General features: G+C 47.7%; 1 protein-coding gene across 2 annotated transcripts in view; it reads left to right on the top strand.

Moving 5' to 3' along the window:
* Window positions 1-22,045, top strand: part of LOC137560948 (von Willebrand factor A domain-containing protein 5A-like) — a 57,251-nt gene that overhangs the window by 1,451 nt on the left and 33,755 nt on the right. For both annotated transcript variants that reach the window (XM_068272146.1, XM_068272140.1), the window contains exons 2-6: window positions 2,957-3,021; window positions 5,939-6,141; window positions 14,762-14,984; window positions 19,395-19,564; window positions 20,078-20,192. In XM_068272146.1, coding sequence (XP_068128247.1) covers window positions 2,973-3,021; window positions 5,939-6,141; window positions 14,762-14,984; window positions 19,395-19,564; window positions 20,078-20,192 — 760 coding nt within the window. In that variant the 5' untranslated portion in view covers window positions 2,957-2,972. The remainder of the gene's footprint in view (window positions 1-2,956; window positions 3,022-5,938; window positions 6,142-14,761; window positions 14,985-19,394; window positions 19,565-20,077; window positions 20,193-22,045) is intronic.

The following is a 22,045-nucleotide window of genomic DNA, read 5'->3' as shown; positions in this document are numbered from 1 at the left end:
ATATTTTCAGATTTTATTATAAGAACAAACCATAAATGACGGTTATTCACAATAATATACAATTATAACAATTAAACATATATTATTGGTTTTTTTATAAACGTAATTATAAGTTTAACTTTTGAAACAGGGAAGATTAACGTTTTCACAATTTCCGATTTCATAGACATTATTTAATGATTTATAATTTTGTTAAACATTATTTGTAAACGAAATATAGCACACTATATTTATAAACCCTATTAATGATTAATTATTATTTAGAGTTTACACCCCGCGCCCTTTTTGTCCAGGCGCCCTTTTTGTACGTACGCAACTGCAAGGTGTTATATGTATGGGATGCATTCACAGCAAAACTTGTATTGGGTGTGGTGCCTTTCACATGTCATCAGTGGCGTAGCTAAGGAGCTGTGGGCCCCGATGCAAGTTTTACATTGGGGCCCCCAAGCACTCTATACATAACAATTGATACAGCGCACCAAAACCTGCCAATGGTAACTACAGTGTCAGAGGTGCAAGAAGGGGATGAGCAGCAGTTTGTTAATGATTACCGCTATTCAATGTCTCTATAGAGGTCATTATTCTGCACACAGGACCAATAGAGCTAATACTGTTGAGGGAGGGCCCTCTGGCCCAAGGGCCCTGATATAGTTGTGAGTGCAACCCCTATTGCTACGCTCCCGCATGTCATAGACAATGTCTGGCATAGTGGCTATAGTACCCACACCTGGCAGTGCTGGGACTCTGGCTGAAATGTGGGGCAGCACTATCTGCATGAAGGTTGTATCTTCAAGTGTTTGTGTAGTTTACCTGCTGGTGCTCTTGTTTCCTCCCACATCCTAAAAAAAACCTGTTAAGTTAATTGACTACACCCCCCCCCCCCCCCCCATTGTTTTTTAGCGATATAAAGGTAGCCATACACTGGTCGATTTTGCCATCAGAACTGACCAACAGATAGATCCCTCTCTGATCGAATCTGATCAGAGAGGGATCGTATGGCTGCCTTTACTGCAAACAGATTGTGAATCGATGTCAGCATGAAATCGATCACAATCTGTGGAGCTGCTGCTGCTGCCCCCCGGGGCCCCGCATACATTACCTGATCCAACCGGTGCGAGTCCCCTGGTCTCCGCTGTCCCTTCTCCGTACTTGGCTCCAGCTTCACTGAACTTCCTGCCGGGACAGGAAGTTCAGTGAAGCTGGAGGAGCCGAGGAGGGACAGTGGGGATACGCGCCGGCGGAGCAGGTAATGTCGGGCATTTGAATGCCGCTATTGACGCACTCCCGACCCGGCGGTCGAGCGAAATCTTCCGCACGGACGGATTGACGGGAACTATTGCATTTGGACGGAAATCGATTGTTCTGTCAGCGTTTGTGCAACGATTTCACAGCAGAGTCGGTCAGTGATTGAATCTGCTGTATATCGGTGGGAAAATCGTTAAGTGTATGGGCCCCTTAAGACTAGTAGAGGTTACAGTAGTTTGTATGGCCATAGCTCCCAACTGTCCCTCTTTCGGAGGGACAGTCCCTCTTTGGGAGCTCTGTCCATCTTTCCTCATTTGTCCCTCTTTCAGGACTTTGTCCCTCTTTCTATGTAAACGTGTATTTCTCTACTGAAAAAAATGTTTAATTGCCTCTAAACTTTATTCCCGTCATTTAAATTTGATATAATAATTTCAAATGTTAATATGAAGGAGAATTAACCAGGCTAGAGAGGACCAGTGTGGTTTAAATTATAAAACAGCATATTCTTATGAAATCTTTATGGTACATGTGACTGGGGGTGTGGCTTAAGTGTCCCTCTCTCTTATCTCAAAGTTGGGAGGTATGTGTATGGCACTCCTGAGGACAGTAAGTGACAGGACTATGGACTCTAAAGTGCTGCAGGAGAAATATAGGACATTAGTCTAACTATGGTAGGCTTAGAGTGTGAACTCGGTGGTGTAACTAGGGTTTCCAGCACCTGACCTGGGGACTGTTTTTCTGCTGCCCTCTCCTGGACAAAATGGGTGTGGCCATGCATTTATTTTAGTATTTTTATATAGAATGTTTTTGTCATGGGTGGAGTCAAATGTACAAATGCTGTGTATGTATAGCCATATGTGCCCCTTCCCCTGTTTAGATAGCCAGATGTGCCCGGCTTTTTATGCTGTTAACGCTTCTGCACTCCTACAGAGAAAGGGAGAGAAGCGGGGGCACTTCAGGCAGCCAGCGAGCCGCCTCTCATGCACATGGGGGTGCAATGGCCATGCTGAGCGCCCTCAGTGCTGCGCCCAGGGACATGTTTCCCCCTGGCCCACCCCTAGCTACTCCTCGGTGTGAGCTCCTCTGAGGACAGTGAGAGACATGACTATGTACTCTGTAAATTGCTGCAGAATTCTTTGTGAATGAACATGCTAGGAGGGATTTATCTTAGTAGTCACAAAATATTTCACAAAATGTTGAGCAAAATTTTTTTTTTTTTTTTCTACTTTATTGCATGTGGTAATGTTTTGTGAGTTAGTGTAGGTGGGAGATCAGACAGGATCATTGGAGATGGTCAATGAGGCCCTCTCTGCTTCCTATGCTCTCCATTTACAATACCATGTAATTGTTTAGAAAAAAACTGTTTTAATGACAAATTGCTTTTAATTTGTCATTAAAAACTACCAACAGCTGTAGACTACATGTAGTTGGGTACCACGTGAAAAATGGCACCAGATTTGGGGGGAGGGGGGCGCTTTAACATCTCTAGCTATATTTTTCTTTTTTACTAGCCTGTTGACTCCCTTCCCCCCCCCCCCACAAATGGTTATTTAAGGCAGAAAACATTGTGAATGGTCCGGTAATGTTTCAGATATTTGAATGACTATTCAAGGATGTGCTTTGATTGGTCCTTTAACATTTAGGGGTTATTGGTTTGTTGTGGGGTGTTTAAGTGCTGTTTTTCCTAAGTTGTTGTTCCGTTCTCTTGCAGCCGATCCTCTGGAAACATGTCGTGTGAACCGTGCTGCGGACTGCTAACAAAGGAGAAACTACCAAGTGAGTTCTCAGCACGCTGTACCTGATTGCTTCAGGGGTACAAAACACACCCCACCCATTCCGCCAAATACCTCTTCAAGGTGTTGGGTGTTTCACATGAACATTTTGAACTTTAATCAAAGAATTTTTGTTATTCTTGACTAGTCAAGTCTCGCAAGGTTTTCTAAGGCCACCATGTTAACACGATTTGTGTTCTGCATCCAGGAAAATGGGATAGTAACGAACGGTGATCAACAGTTGCATCGCACGTTCCTCTCCCCACCACCAGGGGCTGCTGGAGAGATAGGCAAACAGTGCACTTCTCTTACATTAGACTGGCTCCAACTGACAAAAGTGCGGTCAGGAATTTGGGCTTTCACATCCTCCCTCCATCCCTCTCATTGTAAAGCCATTCTTCAGGTTCTTGGGGGTTTCTCTAATTCCACTGCCTTTTTTTTTTTTTTTTTTTTTTTTTTTTTTTTTTTTTCATGCAGTGTAATCAGACACCCTTAATGCACCCACAAGATTGGTGGGTCAGGCCCCAACAGCTGGCTTTGCAAAGAAAGGACCTGCATCAACCTTGGTGGAGCTAAGGGCAGGTCCCAAGTCTTAAAGGGAACCCGAGGCGAGAGGGATATGGAGGCTGCCATAGTTATCATCTTGTAAATGGCCCTGATCTGAGCCAAAACCCTGGAACAAGCATATGGCTAATGCAGTAAAACCTGAGTTGGCTCAGAGTACCTGATCTGCTGTATGCTTGTTCAGGGTCTGTGACTAAAAGTATTAGACACAGGATGAGGAGCACTGCCAGGCAATTGGTATTGTTTATAAGGAAATATGGCAGCCTCCATATCACTTACCTTATAGCACTAGAAGTCAATCAACAGAAACCCCTCACACGTCGGCACTCGCTGGGAGACTGAAAGATGCAGAATGGTAGCCCGCAACACAGGTGCAGGCCACAGGGAGTTGTGCTAGCTGTACAGGGACACTGATGGGACAGGCTGGGTTGGAGAATAAGTGAAGGTAGGACGAATGAGACAGTCCTGCAGACTCGCTTAGTGCCTGTCTACAGGGCCACCACCTCCGACCCAGTCACAGACCTCCGGTTACACAAGACACAAGCTTTCTACCTGTTCACCTTTTTTAATCGTGAAAATGAGCAGACCACATTTATTATCGATTTTATAAAGCGCCAGCATCTTCTGTGGCGCTGTACAACAGCATACAGGGTATACCAATACAAAGTATACAATACGACAGTTGATACAAGACAAGGGGGGTATAACAACTAACATATTAGAGGTGGGAGGTATGTACACCCATTGCACAGCATTGTGGGACAAAAGGTAAGAGAGCCCTGGTCAAAAGGCCTTACAGTCTAAATGTTTAAGGTATAGGACCGTAGGTAAAGGGAAGCTGTGTAGGGAGTGGTAGAAATGGTGGTCAGTGGGCGGGGTCCTAGGTAGGAGAGTATGCTTGCCTGAAGAGGTGAGTTTTCAGCGTGAGTCTAAAAATAGTAAGGCCCAGTGCACCCCGAGCGTTTTTGGATGCGATCTGCCGGCCGCATCCGCCTGTAAAAACGCTTGGCTAATGTATTTCAATGGGATGGTGCACACCGGCGGTTTGAGATTTGTAGCAAACCGTAAACATGCCACCTGCTGCATGTTTCTGGTTTGCAGAGGCATTTCTGCCTCAATATAAAGTATTGGAAAAACGCAAACCACTCTGAAAAATGCTAAATCAGAGCAGTTTGCCAGGTGTTTTTGTTACAGAAGCTGTTGAGTAACAGCTTTACTGTAACAATATATGTAATCTGCTACACAAAAACGCTCCCAAATTGCTAGGCATGTTTAGAAAACCTCTAAACATGCTGAGAATCGCTCTGAAATCGGCTCCAAAAACCACTAGCGTTTTTGTGGATCTGCTAGCGGTTTTGGCGTGCACTGGGCCTAAGTGTGGGTGAGTGGCGGAGGTGTTGAGGGAGAGTGTTCCAGAGGAGGAGAGAGGATCGTGACAAGTCTTGTAAGTGGGAGTGGGAAGAGGTGATCAGGGAAGAAGACAGGATATCGTTAGCAAAACAGATTGCGTGTAGGATGGTATCTGGAAATAAGTTGATTTAGCTAGGAAAGAGCTATGTTGTGGAGAGCGTTGTAGGCGAGAGTAAGAATTTTAAATTGTATCCTTTGTGTAACTGGCAGCCAGTGAAGGGACTGACAGATGGAGACAGGGCTGGAGAAGTGGAAGGAGAGGTGGATGAGTCGTGCAGCAGAGTTAATGAAAGACTGTAGCGGGGCTAAACAGTTGCCAGGGAGACCGCAGAGAGTTGCAATAGTTTAGTCGAGAAATGATCAGGGCATGCACCAGTAGTTTGGTAGTGCCCTGTGTTAGAAAAGGGCAGATCTAGACAGGCTTGATGATTTGGGCTTTACACCCTTTCTCAGGTGTCCCTATGACACCCTTATTCATGCCTGAAGACACCCCATATTTCCAAAGCCAAATCTAATTGATCTTGAAAATCTGATTATGGGTTCCCTCAATTGTGGAGTGGGTACCTTATGTACATACGAAGGCACTCAGTCAATAAACTTGTTTTATAGATTGCAAATGCAACATGTTTTGGGGTTCCCCCTTCCTCAGGTGAGTAAAGTTTCTGACTCCTTTTGAGAGCCTCCTTCGTATCTACATTGAGCATCTTTACATGGATTGGTGATCCACAGAGGGATTGTGCACCGGCAGACCAGGTGTGTGAAGCCTGGTAGTAGCTACTCGGCATACTTGACTGCTGAGTGGGGACCCTAGTAGGTTATTGGGTAAACCTGTCTTCTCCATCCCCACAAAGGATGTCCCTAAAACTTTTTATAATGACTGAGTGTTGTGTATTTGGTCTGGTCTCACTAGCATGTTATAACGCTACGCGTGTTTGTGCGCTCCACAGTCCCTCTACAGGGGATATGTGTTGACATCCAGGTGAAAGGCTTTGTGGCGGACGTGTCGGCGACTCTGAAGTATAAGAACAAGGAGGAGAATGCGGTGGAAGCCATCTTTGTTTTCCCCATGGATGAGGACTCTGCCGTCTACAGCTTTGAGGCCACCATTGAAGGGAAGAAGATTATTGCTGAACTACAGGAGAAGAAGCAGGTATTAGATCTTGCTGGGGCCTGTGTTTTGGGAGAGGGGGGGGGGGGGAGGAGGAGGAGGAGTCTTCTAGCTGTGTGCTTGCTTTAGGCTACATCACACATGTTTCAAAGTACACTTTGTAAGGTGTTCACATGCATTTAAAGAGACTCTGAAGCAAATTAAAATCCATGTTAACTTTTATTTGTTAAGCACTATAGCTAGTGCTAAAACGTCGCATCCCCACAGCAAAACAAGGGTTTTATACCCCCAATCACAGGGCAAAAATCCACGACTTTCTTGGTCGTGGATTTTGCTGCCCATGGAGGCAGAGCTTTGTGCTGCAGCTCTGCCTCCATGCGAGTCAATCCACCGCGGATCTCCGCCTCTCCCGCCCCTCTCTGTGAAGGAAGATTGAGAGGGGTGGGAATTGATGCGACGAGGCAGAGCTACAGCCCTAAGCTCTGCCTCAATCAGGAAGCATTTCCCACAATTAGCCCAGGGGATTTGGGGGTATAAACCCCTCATTTTGCTGCGGGGGTTGGAGTTTTTAGCACTAGCTGTAGTGCTTAACATAAAAGTTTAAAACATGGATTTTAACTCTCTTCAGTCTCTTTAACTGGATTCAATGAATCTGAATTGGGCTATTTTCACACTGGAGCAATTCATACCCTATAGCACAGGTGTCAAACTGTAGGCCTGTGGGTACAATCCAGTCCTCACTGTTATTTGGAATTCAAGAGCTTAATAAAGGCTCGTTTTCACCATAGCGAATCCGCATGCGTCGACGAGATGCGGATTCGCTTGGTACATTGAAGTGGCCGGGGCTGTTTCCACATGTGCGGGAGCAATTTGGCGGCGGGCCAAATCTGCACGACGGGACCCACCGAATTCGCCTGCGTCGGGAATCCGTGCGAATCGCCGCTAATGTATTTAATAGTAAAAACACATGCGTTTGTTACATGCGTTTTTACCCGCGATTTCGCACCTTTTTCAATGTTTTGCCCTGGCAGTGTCATGGTTAATTTCGCATGGCACCCTGCCATGCAAAATCGCACGGGAAATCGCGGGTAAAAACGCATGCGGAATGCCGGCAAAGTTGCGTCGCAACAGTGGAAACGAGCCCTAAAATGCATATCATTGTAAGCAGGAAAAGAATTACACTGCCTTCCCATTCAAAGGAGCACACTAGTGACAGGGTTTATGGTTAAAGTCATGGGCGTAACAATAGGGGTTGCAGCCCATGCGCCTGCGGGGGGCCCAGGCCTGCTCGGGGCCGTTTTGGGGGGGCTGGAGGGGTTGCAGCATGAGGGGAAAGCTATGGCCGCACTCGGCGGGGAGGGGGACGGTCGGGCTCTCCCCTCTGCGCTCCCCTCCAGCTTCAATAACCATATGTGTGCAGCAGCAGCTACATACCTTCCGTGCGCTCCAGCGCAGACTCTTCTCCCTGTAGTGTCTGACGCAACTTCCTGTATAAACGGCCCCAAGCAGGCCCCGGGGGGGGGGAGGGGGGTAGGGGGCCTGCTCAAAATTTCTGCAGGGGGGCCCGGTGGGTCTTATGCCCCTGTTTAAAGTGGACCTGAATGCTTGCACAGGACATAAGGAACACCTAGAGACCTGCACCCTGTGTAGAGTTTAGCCTATCGAATTCACCCTCATCTGTAACTAACCACAAGTATAATTGCATTTCTCAGCTGGCTGCCTGGGCAGAGCAGCTTATTTGTGAACATGAGATCATATTAACCTGCTTCCATGAAAGCAGGAAGTAGAGACACTGCAGATTTATTGCAGGATTTGTATCAGCTGTTGCTTGTCTTTTAGAGCAGAGGGGAAGTTCTGAGTTCAGGTCTGCTTTAAAACTGTCAGTTTGAGCCAGGTGCAGCAACAAACCATGGGACCTCTCAGCGAAATGTGTATGGAGCCCCCTCCTGGTATGCGCCCCCCTCATGTGGCTGAGAAAGCACAGTCACACTTCATCCCCCCACTCTCCCCAAATAGCAGAGCAGCAAAAAGGGGTGTAACTTTTTACCTGCTCCAGCAATGTGTTGGGTCTCTCCTATTCTTCCCAGCAGCTGCACACTCTGAGCTTCCATACTACAGCTCCTGATCACATGACATGCATTGGGAGTCAGAGGTATGCAGCATAGAACGTGTGACAGCGATGCTTATGGGAAAGCGGCAGATGAGGCTGTCAAAGGAGGGGCACAATAATTGGGGGGGGCACACTGACATTTATGGGAGGGGGGAGGGACAGTGGCAAAGCACCATCATGAGGCTGATTCCCAAAAGAGACTTCATGCTGAAATTTATCAGGACCCAGCCTGTGGTGTATGGGCAGCCAGTATATCTCTGATCAGATGGATGTCTCTTGATTGATCTGCCCATACAGTGGTAGATGTATGGGCACCTTAACCTCCTCAGCGGTATGGACGAATATATACGTCTATCACCGCCGGAGGTTGCCGCTCAGGCCCTGCTGGGCCGATTTTTGCGAAATAAAAAGCAGCACACGCAGCCGGCACTTTGCCAGCCGCGTGTGCTGCCTGATCGCCGCCGGCGATCCGCCACGAGCAGCGGCGAAAGAGGGTCCCCCCAGCCGCCCGAGCCCTGCGCAGCCGGAACAGAAGTTCCGGCCAGCGCTAAGGGCTGGATCGGAGGCGGCTGACGTCAGGACGTCAACTGACGTCCATGACGTCACTCCACTCGTCGCTATGGCGACTATGTAAGCAAAACAAGGAAGGCGATCAGAATGACGCTTCCGGAGCACCCTCTAGTGGGCTTTCATGCAGCCAACTTTCAGTTGGCTGCATGAAACAGTTTTTTAAATTAAAAAAAAAAAAAAAAAAAAAAAAAAAAAAAAAACCTCCCGCAGCCGCCCTGGCGATCTTAATAGAACGCCAGGGAGGTTAAAGTGAACAAGAGACTAAAGTATTAGGTTATATACTCACCTGGGGCTTCCTCCAGCCCCCTTGAGGCCACTCTGTCCTTTGTCTCCCCGTGCCGCTCCTGTCCCCCCGCTGGAGAGCCTGGTACTGACCCTGTTGCACATGCGTGGCCGAGCGCTCCACCGTTGTGCTCCCGTGGACATCTGCGTTATTACAGTAATTACTGTGAGGGACTGAGCGGCCTAAAAGGGGCTGGAGGGAGCCCCAGGTGAGTATAAACCTGAGGTGACTTGTCTCGTGCACTTTAAAGGGAACCGTAACTGAGAGTGATATGGATGTTTCCTGTTAAACAATACCAGTTGCCTGGCAGTCCTGCTGATCTCTGTGGCTGCTGCAGTAGTGGCTGAATCACACCCTGAAACAAGCATGCAGCTAATCCAGTCTGCCTTCAGTCAGAGCACCTGATCTGCATGCTTGTTCAGGGGCTGTGGCTAAAAGTATTAGACACAGGATCAGCAGGCGATTCAGGCAACTGGTAGTATTTTTAAAAGGAAAAATCCATATCCTTCTCCGTTTTAGGTTCCCTTTAAATTAAAAGAAAAAAATAAGTAAAAATGGATACTTGCCTCGTGAGGGGAAAGCCTCTGGATCCTAATGAGGCTTCCGACATCCTCAGTCAGCCCAATCCAGCGCTACATACAGGGACACTAGCGGCTTTCCATTCAGGCCTTGCCTCTACTGCGCAGGTACACAGGTCACTCAGGCCTTGCCTCTACTGCGCAGGTACACAGGTCACTCAGGCTTAGGCCTCTAGTGCGCAGGTACACAGGTCACTCAGGCTTAGGCCTCTACTGCGCAGGTACACAGGTCACTCAGGCCTTGCCTCTACTGCGCAGGTACACAGGTCACTCAGGCTTGGGCCTCTAGTGCGCAGGTACACAGGTCACTCAGGCTTAGGCCTCTACTGCGCAGGTACACAGGTCACTCAGGCCTCGCCTCTACTGCGCAGGTACACAGGTCACTCAGGCCTCGCCTCTACTGCGCAGGCACACAGGTCACTCAGGCCTCGCCTCTACTGCGCAGGTACACAGGTCACTCAGGCCTCGCCCTCTACTGCGCAGGCACACAGGTCACTCAGGCCTCGCCCTCTACTGCGCAGGCACACAGGTCACTCAGGCCTCGCCCTCTACTGCGCAGGCACACAGGTCACTCAGGCCTCGCCCTCTACTGCGCAGGCACACAGGTCACTCAGGCCTCGCCCTCTACTGCGCAGGCACACAGGTCACTCAGGCCTCGCCCTCTACTGCGCAGGCACACAGGTCACTCAGGCCTCGCCTCTACTGCGCAGGCACACAGGTCACTCAGGCCTCGCCTCTACTGCGCAGGCACACAGGTCACTCAGGCCTCGCCTCTACTGCGCAGGCACACAGGTCACTCAGGCCTCGCCTCTACTGCGCAGGCACACAGGTCACTCAGGCCTTGCGCCTCTACTGCGCAGGCACACAGGTCACTCAGGCCTTGCGCCTCTACTGCGCAGGCACACAGGTCACTCAGGCCTCGGCGCCTCTACTGCGCAGGCACACAGGTCACTCAGGCCTCGGCGCCTCTACTGCGCAGGCACACAGGTCACTCAGGCCTCGGCGCCTCTACTGCGCAGGCACACAGGTCACTCAGGCCTCGGCGCCTCTACTGCGCAGGCACACAGGTCACTCAGGCCTCGGCCCCTCTACTGCGCAGGCACACAGGTCACTCAGGCCTCGGCCCCTCTACTGCGCAGGCACACAGGTCACTCAGGCCTCGGCCCCTCTACTGCGCAGGCACACAGGTCACTCAGGCCTCGGCCCCTCTACTGCGCAGGCACACAGGTCACTCAGGCCTCGGCCCCTCTACTGCGCAGGCACACAGGTCACTCAGGCCTCGGCCCCTCTACTGCGCAGGCACACAGGTCACTCAGGCCTCGGCCCCTCTACTGCGCAGGCACACAGGTCACTCAGGCCTCGGCCCCTCTACTGCGCAGGCACACAGGTCACTCAGGCCTCGGCCCCTCTACTGCGCAGGCACACAGGTCACTCAGGCCTCGGCCCCTCTACTGCGCAGGCACACAGGTCACTCAGGCCTCGGCCCCTCTACTGCGCAGGCACACAGGTCACTCAGGCCTCGGCCCCTCTACTGCGCAGGCACACAGGTCACTCAGGCCTCGGCCCCTCTACTGCGCAGGCACACAGGTCACTCAGGCCTCGGCCCCTCTACTGCGCAGGCACACAGGTCACTCAGGCCTCGGCCCTCTACTGCGCAGGCACACAGGTCACTCAGGCCTCGGCCTCTCCTGCGCAGGCACACAGGTCACTCAGGCCTCGGCCTCTCCTGCGCAGGCACACAGGTCACGTCCAGTCGGGCTCAGATATTGCCGCTGTGGCCTGAGTGGAAAGCCGCCAGTTCATTTGCACGCAGCGTCAAGTGGATTTCCAGGGGTTCTGCAGAGGATGGGGGTAACCCTCTTTATGATCCATAGGTTTCCCCCTCCTGAGGTAAGAACCCCTGGCCCTTAGAAGGAACTTCAGCCTAAACAAGCATGCTGTCATTAGTTATGTTAATATAGATGGGTAATATAATCTCTTACCCACACTGTTTTAAAAGCACAGGCAAATGTTTGATTTCATGATGGCAGCCATCTTTTTGGTTGAGAGGTGATGGGAGCATGTGACACAGTTCCAACTGTCCTGTGACCTGATCACCACTCCCATCTGCACGCGCTAGGCAATGAGAACATAACAGAAATCCCATCATGCTTTGCACAGAATTGGGGGGGGGGGGGGGGATGCCTGTGCAGATTTCTTTGGGGCGGAGCTTTGCTTCTGTGCAGCTAAATGAGGCTTGGGTAAAAGACTTCTAAAAGCTGTGAAACTGTTAAACACGCCTTTTCAGTGCTGCTTTTTTTATTTATTTTTTTTATTTTTTTTTAGTCTGGAAGTTCACCTTAAAAGGGAACCTAATCTGAGAAGGATATGGATTTTTCCTTTTAGAATACCAGTTGCCTAACTCTCCTGCTGATCCTGTGTCTCTAATACTTTAGCCACAGCCCCTGAACAAGCAGGCAGATCAGCTGCTCTGACTGAAGTCAGACTGGATTAGCTGCATGCTTGTTTCAGGTCTGTGATTCAGCCACTACTGCAGCCAAAGAGATCAGCAGGACTGCCAAGCAACTGGTATTGTTTTAAATGAAACCTCCATAATATCCCTCTGTTTGGGTTCCCTTTAAGGTTCCTTTGAGGGCCCGTTTCCACTTTAGCGGCGCTGCGTCTGCAAGACACGCGGCCGCTCTTCCGGGTCGCAGGATCGCAGGTGAATCCCATGAGCCGTGCGAATCGCAGCCTCCTGAGCGAATTCTGCGGGGGGTTCCTTCCGAATCACTACCGCAAGCGATTCGGCTGGCGGCGCCATTCTCCCCTATGGCAGTTTCCCCATGCGATTCACCTGCGGGGAAACTCTGCGGTTTCTGCGATAGTGGAAACGGGCCCTGCAGCTTCTCAGTTGTATACTCGGCAGATACAGCTCAGTGCAATCATTTTGGCAATAGAAATTCCTTCAGCTTCTGGGTTAAGCAAGTTTAATAAACTTACGGTAACTTTAAGCCTCTCCTCCTCCTCTTTTTTTTTTTTTTTTTTTTTTTTTTTTCTTTAGGTTTTTTTAGACCAGAGATGGAATTTGAATTCCTTCCCCCTTTCAAGAGAACCTGTACTGAGTAAAAATATTTAAAATAAACACATGAGGTAACTTCAAATGAACATTACATAGTTGCCTTGCCATCAGTTCCTCTCAGAAGCTCACCATTTTCTTCTGATAATAATCCCTTCCAGTTCTGACAATATTTTGTCAGATCTGAAATATATCAGTTGCTGTCAGTTATAGCTGAGAGGAAAACTGATGTACCAGGTAATGTCCATGTTTCCCTTTGGCTCAAGTGGGCAATGTTACAGTTTAACAGTGTGCTGACCAGGAAGCTGTTATGGGGTACTGGCCATTTTCAAAATGGAGGACGGAAAATTCCCTTGATCACAGTGAACAAACAGGACACAGGACAGGAGAAAGACACTGAGGAGAAGACTACATGGAAGGTAAGTATGACCCGTGTATGTTTATTTTGACTTTTAATTTTCAGTTCAGACTCTTTAACCTCCCTGGCGGTATGATTACTTCCAGATTTTATTGTCTAAAAGTGGTGCAATTTTTGTACAAGTTTTTAGACCCTAAAAATCATACCGCTAGATAGATCTGCAGCAGTCCTGCAAAATTATACACCTCCTATGGATCCAGCTCGAGGTTACCGCTCTGAGCTGCGGATTTCCGTTCCGAGCCTGACTCGGGGTTACCGCTAAGGAAGGTAAGCAGAGTGTACAATTTCCTGACACTTTTGCTCAGTCCTCTTCACAGATTAACAAGGAATCAAACATGTCCATAGAAATACAAAGAGCCTTTTTTCTCAGCAAAGATACAGCAGGCAGCTTTCCAGACCAAACCAGTCCAGTCCTATTTATAATTCTACAACAAATCCATTTATCAGTAAAACCCCTCAGCCAAACCCAGTGTGGCGAATACTCCTGAGCCACAGACAATACTGGGGGTGGGGCAGGAATCCTCTGGATACTATTGTGGGTCATAGCTGGTGACCCTATGTACGCATATACATACAATTTTGATTGGCCAATTTATCAACTTTATGTAGTAGGGGGGCCAACAGATTTTGAATACCATGAACAGATTGCACATGTAAGTGGTGGTGGTAATACTGGCCAATGCCTGGCTAATCAAAATTGCATGTGCATGCAAGAATAAAATCATTAGCAAAAAAGTACCACCCAAAGAAAGTTTATCTTGTGGCAAACTGTAGTTATTACATTTTATTGGCAAATGAATGGGGGGAGCGTGATGTGAAAGTACAGTGTAGTAAAAGGCATGCATAAATATCAGAAAACGCACACAATCTGAGTATCTATCTATGGATGTGATGTGGTAGAGAGTCCACTCCATAGACTACCTCTTAAAACCTTCAGCACTTAAAGGGAACCTAAACTGAGAGGGATATGGATGTTTCCTTTTAAACAATACCAGATGCCTGCCAGTCCTGCTGATCTCTTTGGCTGCAATAGTGGCTGAATCTCACACCAGAAACAAGCAAGCAGCTAATCCAGTCTGACTTCAGTCAGAGCACCTGATCTGCATGCTTGTTCAGGGGCTGTGGCTACAAGTATTAGAGACACAGGATCAGCAGGAGAGTCAGGTAACTGGTATTTTAAAATAATCCATGTCCTTAGTTTAGGTTCCATTTAAGGTGGGATGAAACTCCATAGTAACTGAAAACATAAAGCCTATCCAATGGGAAATTGTTTGGGCCTACCTATTCCTGTTTTTAGTGTTTCCATCGTTACAGTTTGCCCTTAGCGCAGCCTAGATAGCAGGTTCCTCTGTCCTTATACAGAGGTGGTGGCAGCCTTGTACCTGAACTATTGTGTGTTAAAGTTTGTCACTCACACATTCCCTCCTGGCCTGTCGATTGGATGGTCTATGTATTGAAACAGTGGAATGCATTGAGCAGTCCGGCCACTAGGGGGCATGTGACAAATGCCAAACCCCCCCCTTAAAGAATCTGCCAATATCTTGGTCCCTATACTACAGGGCACTGTTGGAGGGCTCATGGAGAAATAATTTGACGCCAATACTAGCTAGAGCTTGCATTTATTTTTGGTTTGTCTGCTTACCAGGCTCGTGAGACCTATGACGAGGCCATCAGTCGTGGTGAGCAGGCCTTCTTCCTGGAGCAAGATGAGAGCTCCGGGGACATCTTCAGCTGCAGCGTTGGGAATCTTCCTCCCGGCCAGGAGGCCGAGGTCACCCTGAGTTTTGTTCAGGAGCTGCCGGTGGAGGCGGATGGGGCTGTACGCTTTGTTCTACCAGCTGTCCTCAACCCCCGGTACACCCCTAAAGGTATGTCTGATTGTACAGCTAACATGTGAGATTTGTCAGTGATTAGTAATGAGCAGAAACTCTCCTAACCAGCAAATTTCCACTCTCGGGTAGGGAAAATGAAGTTCTTCACAGCCAGCAGATGGCAATCAGCTGGTTGGCCATTGGCTGATTAACCAGCCGCTACAGACTTTGGCTGTGCTTCTTTCCTAACTCAGTGGAGCTTTTAGAAAATACCTGACAAACTTGATGGCCTCACCCAGATGTGGAAGCCAAGTTTAGCAAATGGCTGAACTGGTTAGTGAACTACACTGCTAAAAAAAACCACAAATCAGACGTCCTAGGTCTTATTACATCATTCTTTACATAGTTGAATGTGCTGACGACAAAATCAGATTTATCATTGGAAATCAAATGTATCCACCCATGGAGGTCTGTATTTAGTCACTCAAAATTAAAGTGGAAAAAAAATTACAGGCTGATCCAACTTTGATGTACTGTAACGTCCTTTAAAACCAGTCAAAATGAGGCTCAGTAGTGAGTGCGTGCGTGTCCTCCACATGCCTGTATGACCTCCTTACAACGCATGGGCATGCTCCTGATGAGGTGGCAGATGGTCTCCTCCTAGACTTGGACTAAAGCATCCACCAACTCCTGGACAGTCTGTGGTGCAACAAGACATGTTGGTGGATGGAACAAGACCTGATCCTGCCGCTGGGTTGTTGGCGGCCGCCTCCTCCATCTCCTGATGTACTGGCCTGTCTCCTGGTAGCTCCTCTGCTCTAGATCAGAGGTGCCCAAACTTTTCAGTCAAGAGCCGGGTCAACATACTTCAGACTGCTGGGGGGCCGGAGTATACATGAAATTATGTAGAAACCGTAACAATGAGCCTAGGTATTGTAGACAGCACCTATTAACATGGGCAGCCCTCATGTCTCCCATTTAACCAGAGCAGATGTTATGCCCCCAAAACAGAATGTGCAGATAGTACCCCCCCCCTTCAACAGTTTGTGCAGGTAGTATGCCCTCCCACACAGTGCACATATCGTGACCCTAACATAACTGAGTCATGGCCTGTGAATGCCTGCTGCACAATCTCACCTATACACAATCTCTGTAGAAACATATGCAGTACAACCCTCCACTTCCCCTTTGCAAAGAAACCATAACATTCCTGCACAGCACTGACCAAAATATGTGAATTATTATTATTATTATTATTATTATAATTATTATTTAGTACTTGTATAGCGCCGACAGCTTACACAGCGCTGTACAGAGAATAGTCTTGTCACTAACTGTCCCTCAGAGGAGCTCACAATCTAATCCCTACCATAGTCCTATGTCGTGTAGTGTATGTAGCACAGTCTAGGGCCAATTTTAGGGGGAAGCCAATTAACTTATCTGTATTTTTTTTGGGGCTGTGGGAGGAAACTGGAGTACCCGGAGGAAACCCACGCAGACACAGGGAGAACATACAAACTCCTTGCAGATGTTGACCTGGCTGGGATTCGAACCAGGGACCCAGCGCTGCAAGGCGAGAGCGCTAACCACTACGCCACCGTGCTGCCCAGATTTATGCTTGCTACAAGTCATCCCCTCCACCCAGTAAGCAAGAATCTAGCAAATAACTGCTTTCTGGCCTACATGTGGAACAGTGGTGCCAGAACTGCTATTCTATAAGCGAGCCCCCAATATTTAAAGATGCAGCAGACCACATCTATAAGTAATACATTGTGAGGGGCCAGTAAAAAGCCTCTGGGGGCCGCATTCGGCCGTGGTCCTTAGTTTGAGGACCACTGCTCTGGACACTACACTGATAGACGCAGCAGACCTTGCCACAGCTTGCATTGATGTGCCATCCTGGATGAGCTGCACTACATGAGCCACTTGTGTGGGTTGTGGACTCTGTCTCATGCTACCACTAGAGTGCAAGCAACGTCAGCATTCAGAAGTGACCCATGCATCAGCCAGAAAGCTCCTTTGAGGGTGTCTTGCTAATTGCCTACAATTTCCACTTGTTGTCTGACCATTTCACATGCTGTTGTGCAAATGGAATAATCAGTAAGTGGACAGTTTGATTTCACAGAAGTGTGATTGACTTGGAGATTTATTTTTTTGAGCAGTGTAGATGTGCTGCTAGAAGCTATTGCTTTGGCTGAACCAAACCTCTGCCTCCTGGATGCTTGGCTTCTAGGAATATTTATCACTAATCACAAGGGATGGTCTATTTCCTGGTATTGATGCTTAGGCCTCTTTTCCATGGGCAGTTGAACGGTTATCAGGCAGCAGTGAGGAGATATCAGAGCTTGAAGAGGAACTCCAGTTAAAATATTGTAAAAATGAAGCACTTATTTTATTAGTTATGTATAAATGATTTAGTCAGTGTTTGCCCATTGCAAAATCTTTTAAATCCCTGATTTACATTCTGACATTTATCACATGGTGACATTTTTACTGCTGGCAGGTGATGTAGCTGCTGCTTGCTTTTCTGGCAGTTGGAAACGGCTGTAAAAAGTGATTTCCCACAATGCAACAAGGTTCAGACCGGAAACTGCCAGGACCATGGTCCTCAGTTTCTTGAGGGAGGGGTTTTACCACATCAGCCATACAGTGCCCCCCTGATCTGTTTGTGAAAAGGAAAGATGTCTCGTGGGAAAGGGGGTATCGGCTACTGATTGGGATGAAGTTCAATTCTTGGTCACGGTTTCTTTTTAAGAGGCAATTAATGTCCTATCAACTGCCCATGGTAAAGAGGCCAAAAGCCAAAGTAACATGGAGAAGAAACTAAATGCAGAGTGTCCTAGCAGTGATTCAAACCCGGGATGCTGATACAAGACAGGAGTACCAACCACAATGCTTATACTGTTTAGTCTGTCATTTCATGACAGTTATAGTGTAGCACCTGTAAAACCCACCCCCAAGTCACATGACTAAGAATGGCCAATAGGATGCAAATTCCAAATGCAAGATCATGCTAAATGTATGCAGCTTTGAAATGTACCAATGGCCCAATGTTAAGCTGCATAAAATTTGCATTTGCCTGAAACTGTTGGCATCTCATGGACTTTCCTTGCTTGAGGCCATGGGTGGTGCACTTGATGCTTGTTTAAGCTTTGTACAACTAGTGTAGCTGTACTTTCCACTCTCAACCACCATTGTCCATAACCCACGAGGAACGATGCATCTGCTATTGGAGAAGAGGCATTTGTATTGTATGTATTTATCATCCAGGGCTCCATGCACTTGTGTAACCTTATTACGTCTCATTATTACTGTTTATAAACCTAGGACAAAGCTATACAAGGCAAACAATACAAAAATACATGATCATGTGATGTGGGCTGGTTAGGTAGGCCCATGCCCGGTCCACCCATGATGCCAAGTGAGGTGACTTCCTTAGATGGCTCAAGTCTGGGGGCAGCACCAGGAAGTGAAGAGTGCCTGGCCAACCTATACTGGAAGCAACTGTACCTAGCTCCCAATACTGGGGGCACCTATACCTGGCTATCTACCTATACTGAGTGTTTTTGGGGGCTTACCATGGCTATGTGCGGTGCAAATTGTTGGGTGCTGTGCATTCATTCCAGTCGGGTGGGGGGGGGCGCGTATATCGCCACAAGTTTGCCTCAGGCAGCAAAAAATTCTAGACCCAGCCTTGGGTAGGCCCAGTAATAAAGTACCTTTCACATAGGAAAAGAGCACATGATCATGTAGAATACACTGGGGAGGAAGACCCTGCCAAAGGCTTGCAATCTAAGGGGAGGGGAGATGGGACATAGTAGGTAGGGCTGTAGAATACATATTCTATCGTTGCTGTGTGGTAGGGGATGGGTAGGCCATCTTGAAGAGGTGGGTTTTAAAGGCTTGCTTAAATGTGTGGGAGGGGGCAAGTCCTGATGGGCAGAGGGAGTTCCAGAGGGTGGGGGTGGCTCTTGAGAAATCCTGCAGGCGCACATGGGAGTGGGAAATGCATGGGGCGGCTGGTGAGGTGAAGGTCATTGAAGGATCAGAGGAGACAACCTGGTATATACCTGTAAATGAGCTCCAAGATGTAGGTAGGGCAGGTTTTGAGCACAGATTTAAAGGCCTCTCATAGAATCTTGAAACTTATCCTGAATTGGACTGAGGCAGAAGGATGCTGATGGGCAAGGGCTATTGTCCATGTAGACCAATCCATCCTGGTGGATAGTTGAGGCTCGCTCCTTTCAAGATGGGGGGTGGCTAGTTGCATATTTCAGTCATCAGCTTTGAGCTTCTATTAACAATCCAACCAGTAAACTGTCTTACTGTCATTTCATTCATACATGTTGCTGTCAGTGTCATTTGTCGCATTCTCACCAAGGATTACTCGTCTTTACCGATAGTGGCCCAGTGTGTACGATGTGTTAGCATAAGAGCAGAATCTGAACATCATTTCTTATATTCTAGGTGAAGCTGAGAGCGTCACAGCCACGCTGCCCAACATCCCGCTGAGTGAGATCCCGTACACTCTGACTCTGACCGCCCACTTCCTGTCTGCGTATGGCATTTCCAAGATCCAGAGCCCATGTGACATCACTCCAATCCAGTACACCAATGATGACAAGACTGCAGCCAAGGTCAGGGGAGGGGCGTTGAGGATTTCTGGTATTGTAACTGAACAGCTTTCTGATGCTTAATATATAGAACATTGGTTCTTTACACCATACAGACCATTAACATTATTATGACTTTTATTTTATATTCTTGTAACAAAGCCACTAGGGGTGATCCAAAACCACTACCCTAATGAACCAACACTCCGCATTATCTTGCAACAAAGAACCTTCAAAGATGCATCCTGTATTAGTTACACCATCCAGACAAAGTATTCTAGTAGACAGCTGTTCTCCGAATGTCAAACCCTTGTGTCCAACCCCCCCCCCCCCCCCCCAATTCCTAACTATATAGCATGCTGCATTGGATCACAGTGGCGCTCAAAACTTTACATTACAGATATTTTACGATGCACTGTTCAGCACTTAATCTAACTTGTACATGTTCCTCCTCGTGCCTTGGGGCACTTCTTTGTGAGCCCCGTCATGTCTTGGTTGACCACTAGGTCTGGTCTAACTTTGCTTGTTGTCCACTAGGTGTCGCTGGCAGAGGGCCACAAGTTTGATCGGGATGTTGAGCTTCTCGTCTACTACAATGAAGTGAATAAGCCCAGCGTCACCCTGGAGTCTGGCCTACCAGATGCTCAAGCAGGTTAGTCCAGTGTTTCTCAACATTAGTGCATGTACCCCTATACTGATGGCCAAGTATCCCCTGTTGTAACACCTCAAGAACCCCTTGGCGTATACATATTGCTTAGCAGTGTCTCCTTATCTTGTATAAATGTTGTTCAAACATTCCTTGATGGTTCTAATGAACCATATATACTTATTCAGATTAATTCATATATAGGGATGATCGGAACGAACAAATTCCGTTCCACCGGAATTTGCGGATTCTGCCAGGTCTAAATTCCGTCGCTATGAAAATTCCGCCGGATTTTTACGAAATTCCGCGGGATTCCGACAGAAAAATTTGAATAATCGCAAATTGAACCTTGTTTGTTCTATATGGTAGCCCATAGACCCTATACACTGTTCCCTTCCTCCCCTCCTCACTTCTCCCTCTCTCCCTCCTCCTCCCTCCCCTGAAGCCAGCCTAGCATGTACCATTATGATATATCCAAGAGAAAAATTAGTTTGCTTAGGGATTTGTAGGATTTTAAAAGCCAACTCTCATATTGGCCAGGCCCAGGATTTGAACCCAAGCCTACCGCTCTGTAGGCTGCTAGCCTAACCATTAAACCACCAACACTACATGCTGAAACTTCTTGGAGCAGACTTACTTCCTCCCTCCAAAAGACACACATACATCCCCATAAAAATCATTCAACAGCAACTGCATGCAGTGTTTGTGGTACACAGTCTCTGTGGCACAATTGGTTAGTGCGTTTGGCTGTTAACTGCAAGGTTGGTGGTTCAAGCCCAATCTAACGGAATTCCAAAATTGCCTGTGAAATTCTGCCGGTATCCGTTGATGCCATTGAACTGAATTTTCAGCTTAAAACAAAGTCCTAGAGAGAGCTCATTTTTCTCTTGGGTATATCACAATGGTACATGCTAGGCTGGCTTCAGCATGTAGCATTGTAGTGTGTTGTGTTGGTGGTTTAATGGTTAGGATAGCAGTCTACAGAGCGGTAGGCCTGGGTTCAAATCCTGGGCCTGGCCAATATGAGAGTTGGCTTTTAAAATCCTACAAATCCCTAAGGAAGCTAATTTTTCTCTTGGATATATCATAATGGTGCATGCTAGGCTGGCTTCAGCATGTAGTGTTGGTGGTGGTATAGTGGTGAATAGAGCTGCCTACCGAGCAGTAGACATGGGTTCAATTCCCGGCCAAGACCTGGGTTCAATTCCCAGCCAAGGTATGAAAGCTGGCTTTTGAAATTCTAAAATTCCCTGGAAGATGAGACCCTCCGGGAGGAAGGAGGAGTCTGAGTAGAAAGACTTCAAATTTTCCCCCCTAACTGATTTCTGCCTAATAAGAATTCTGTAAAATTCTGCGAAAATCAGTTTTTTGTTCCGTGGAATTCCAAAAAACTGCTATAGCAATTCCGTTCCGTTGCTTCGGAAACGGAATCACCAAATTCTGGCCAGAATGGCGGAATGCAGCGACCAAACCCCATATAGGGTTTATCATCCCTTCCCCCCCCCCCCCCCCCCAATCTTTAATAAAATAGACTGACCTATGAAAAATTCAGAAACCCTGCTTGGGGTATGTGTACCATGTGTTAACAGTGGATTGTCGGTCACTAGATGGGCAATGAGATGCTCAGGATTTTGGCTTGTATTCAGCCCGGAACTAGGCCAAGATTTGGATGTTTTTTGTTTTTCAATAAACCTTGCTGGAGTCCATATACATATTATTGCCCCATATGAAGTACTTGCCAAACTCTAGACCTGCTGTGGCTCCAGCAATTGATGCCTTCTGGATGAAAGCTTACCTTATATTCTCCCCCCAGCATCCCAGGCGTCTTCAGTTTTGGGATTAGGATTGACTTAATAGTA

The sequence above is a fragment of the Hyperolius riggenbachi genome, chromosome 1, assembly GCF_040937935.1.
Source record: "Hyperolius riggenbachi isolate aHypRig1 chromosome 1, aHypRig1.pri, whole genome shotgun sequence".
In the NCBI taxonomy this organism is placed as follows: Eukaryota; Metazoa; Chordata; class Amphibia; order Anura; family Hyperoliidae; genus Hyperolius; species Hyperolius riggenbachi.
The sequence above is the reverse complement of the archived record's forward strand: the minus strand, read 5'-3'. Positions and strand labels throughout refer to the sequence as shown.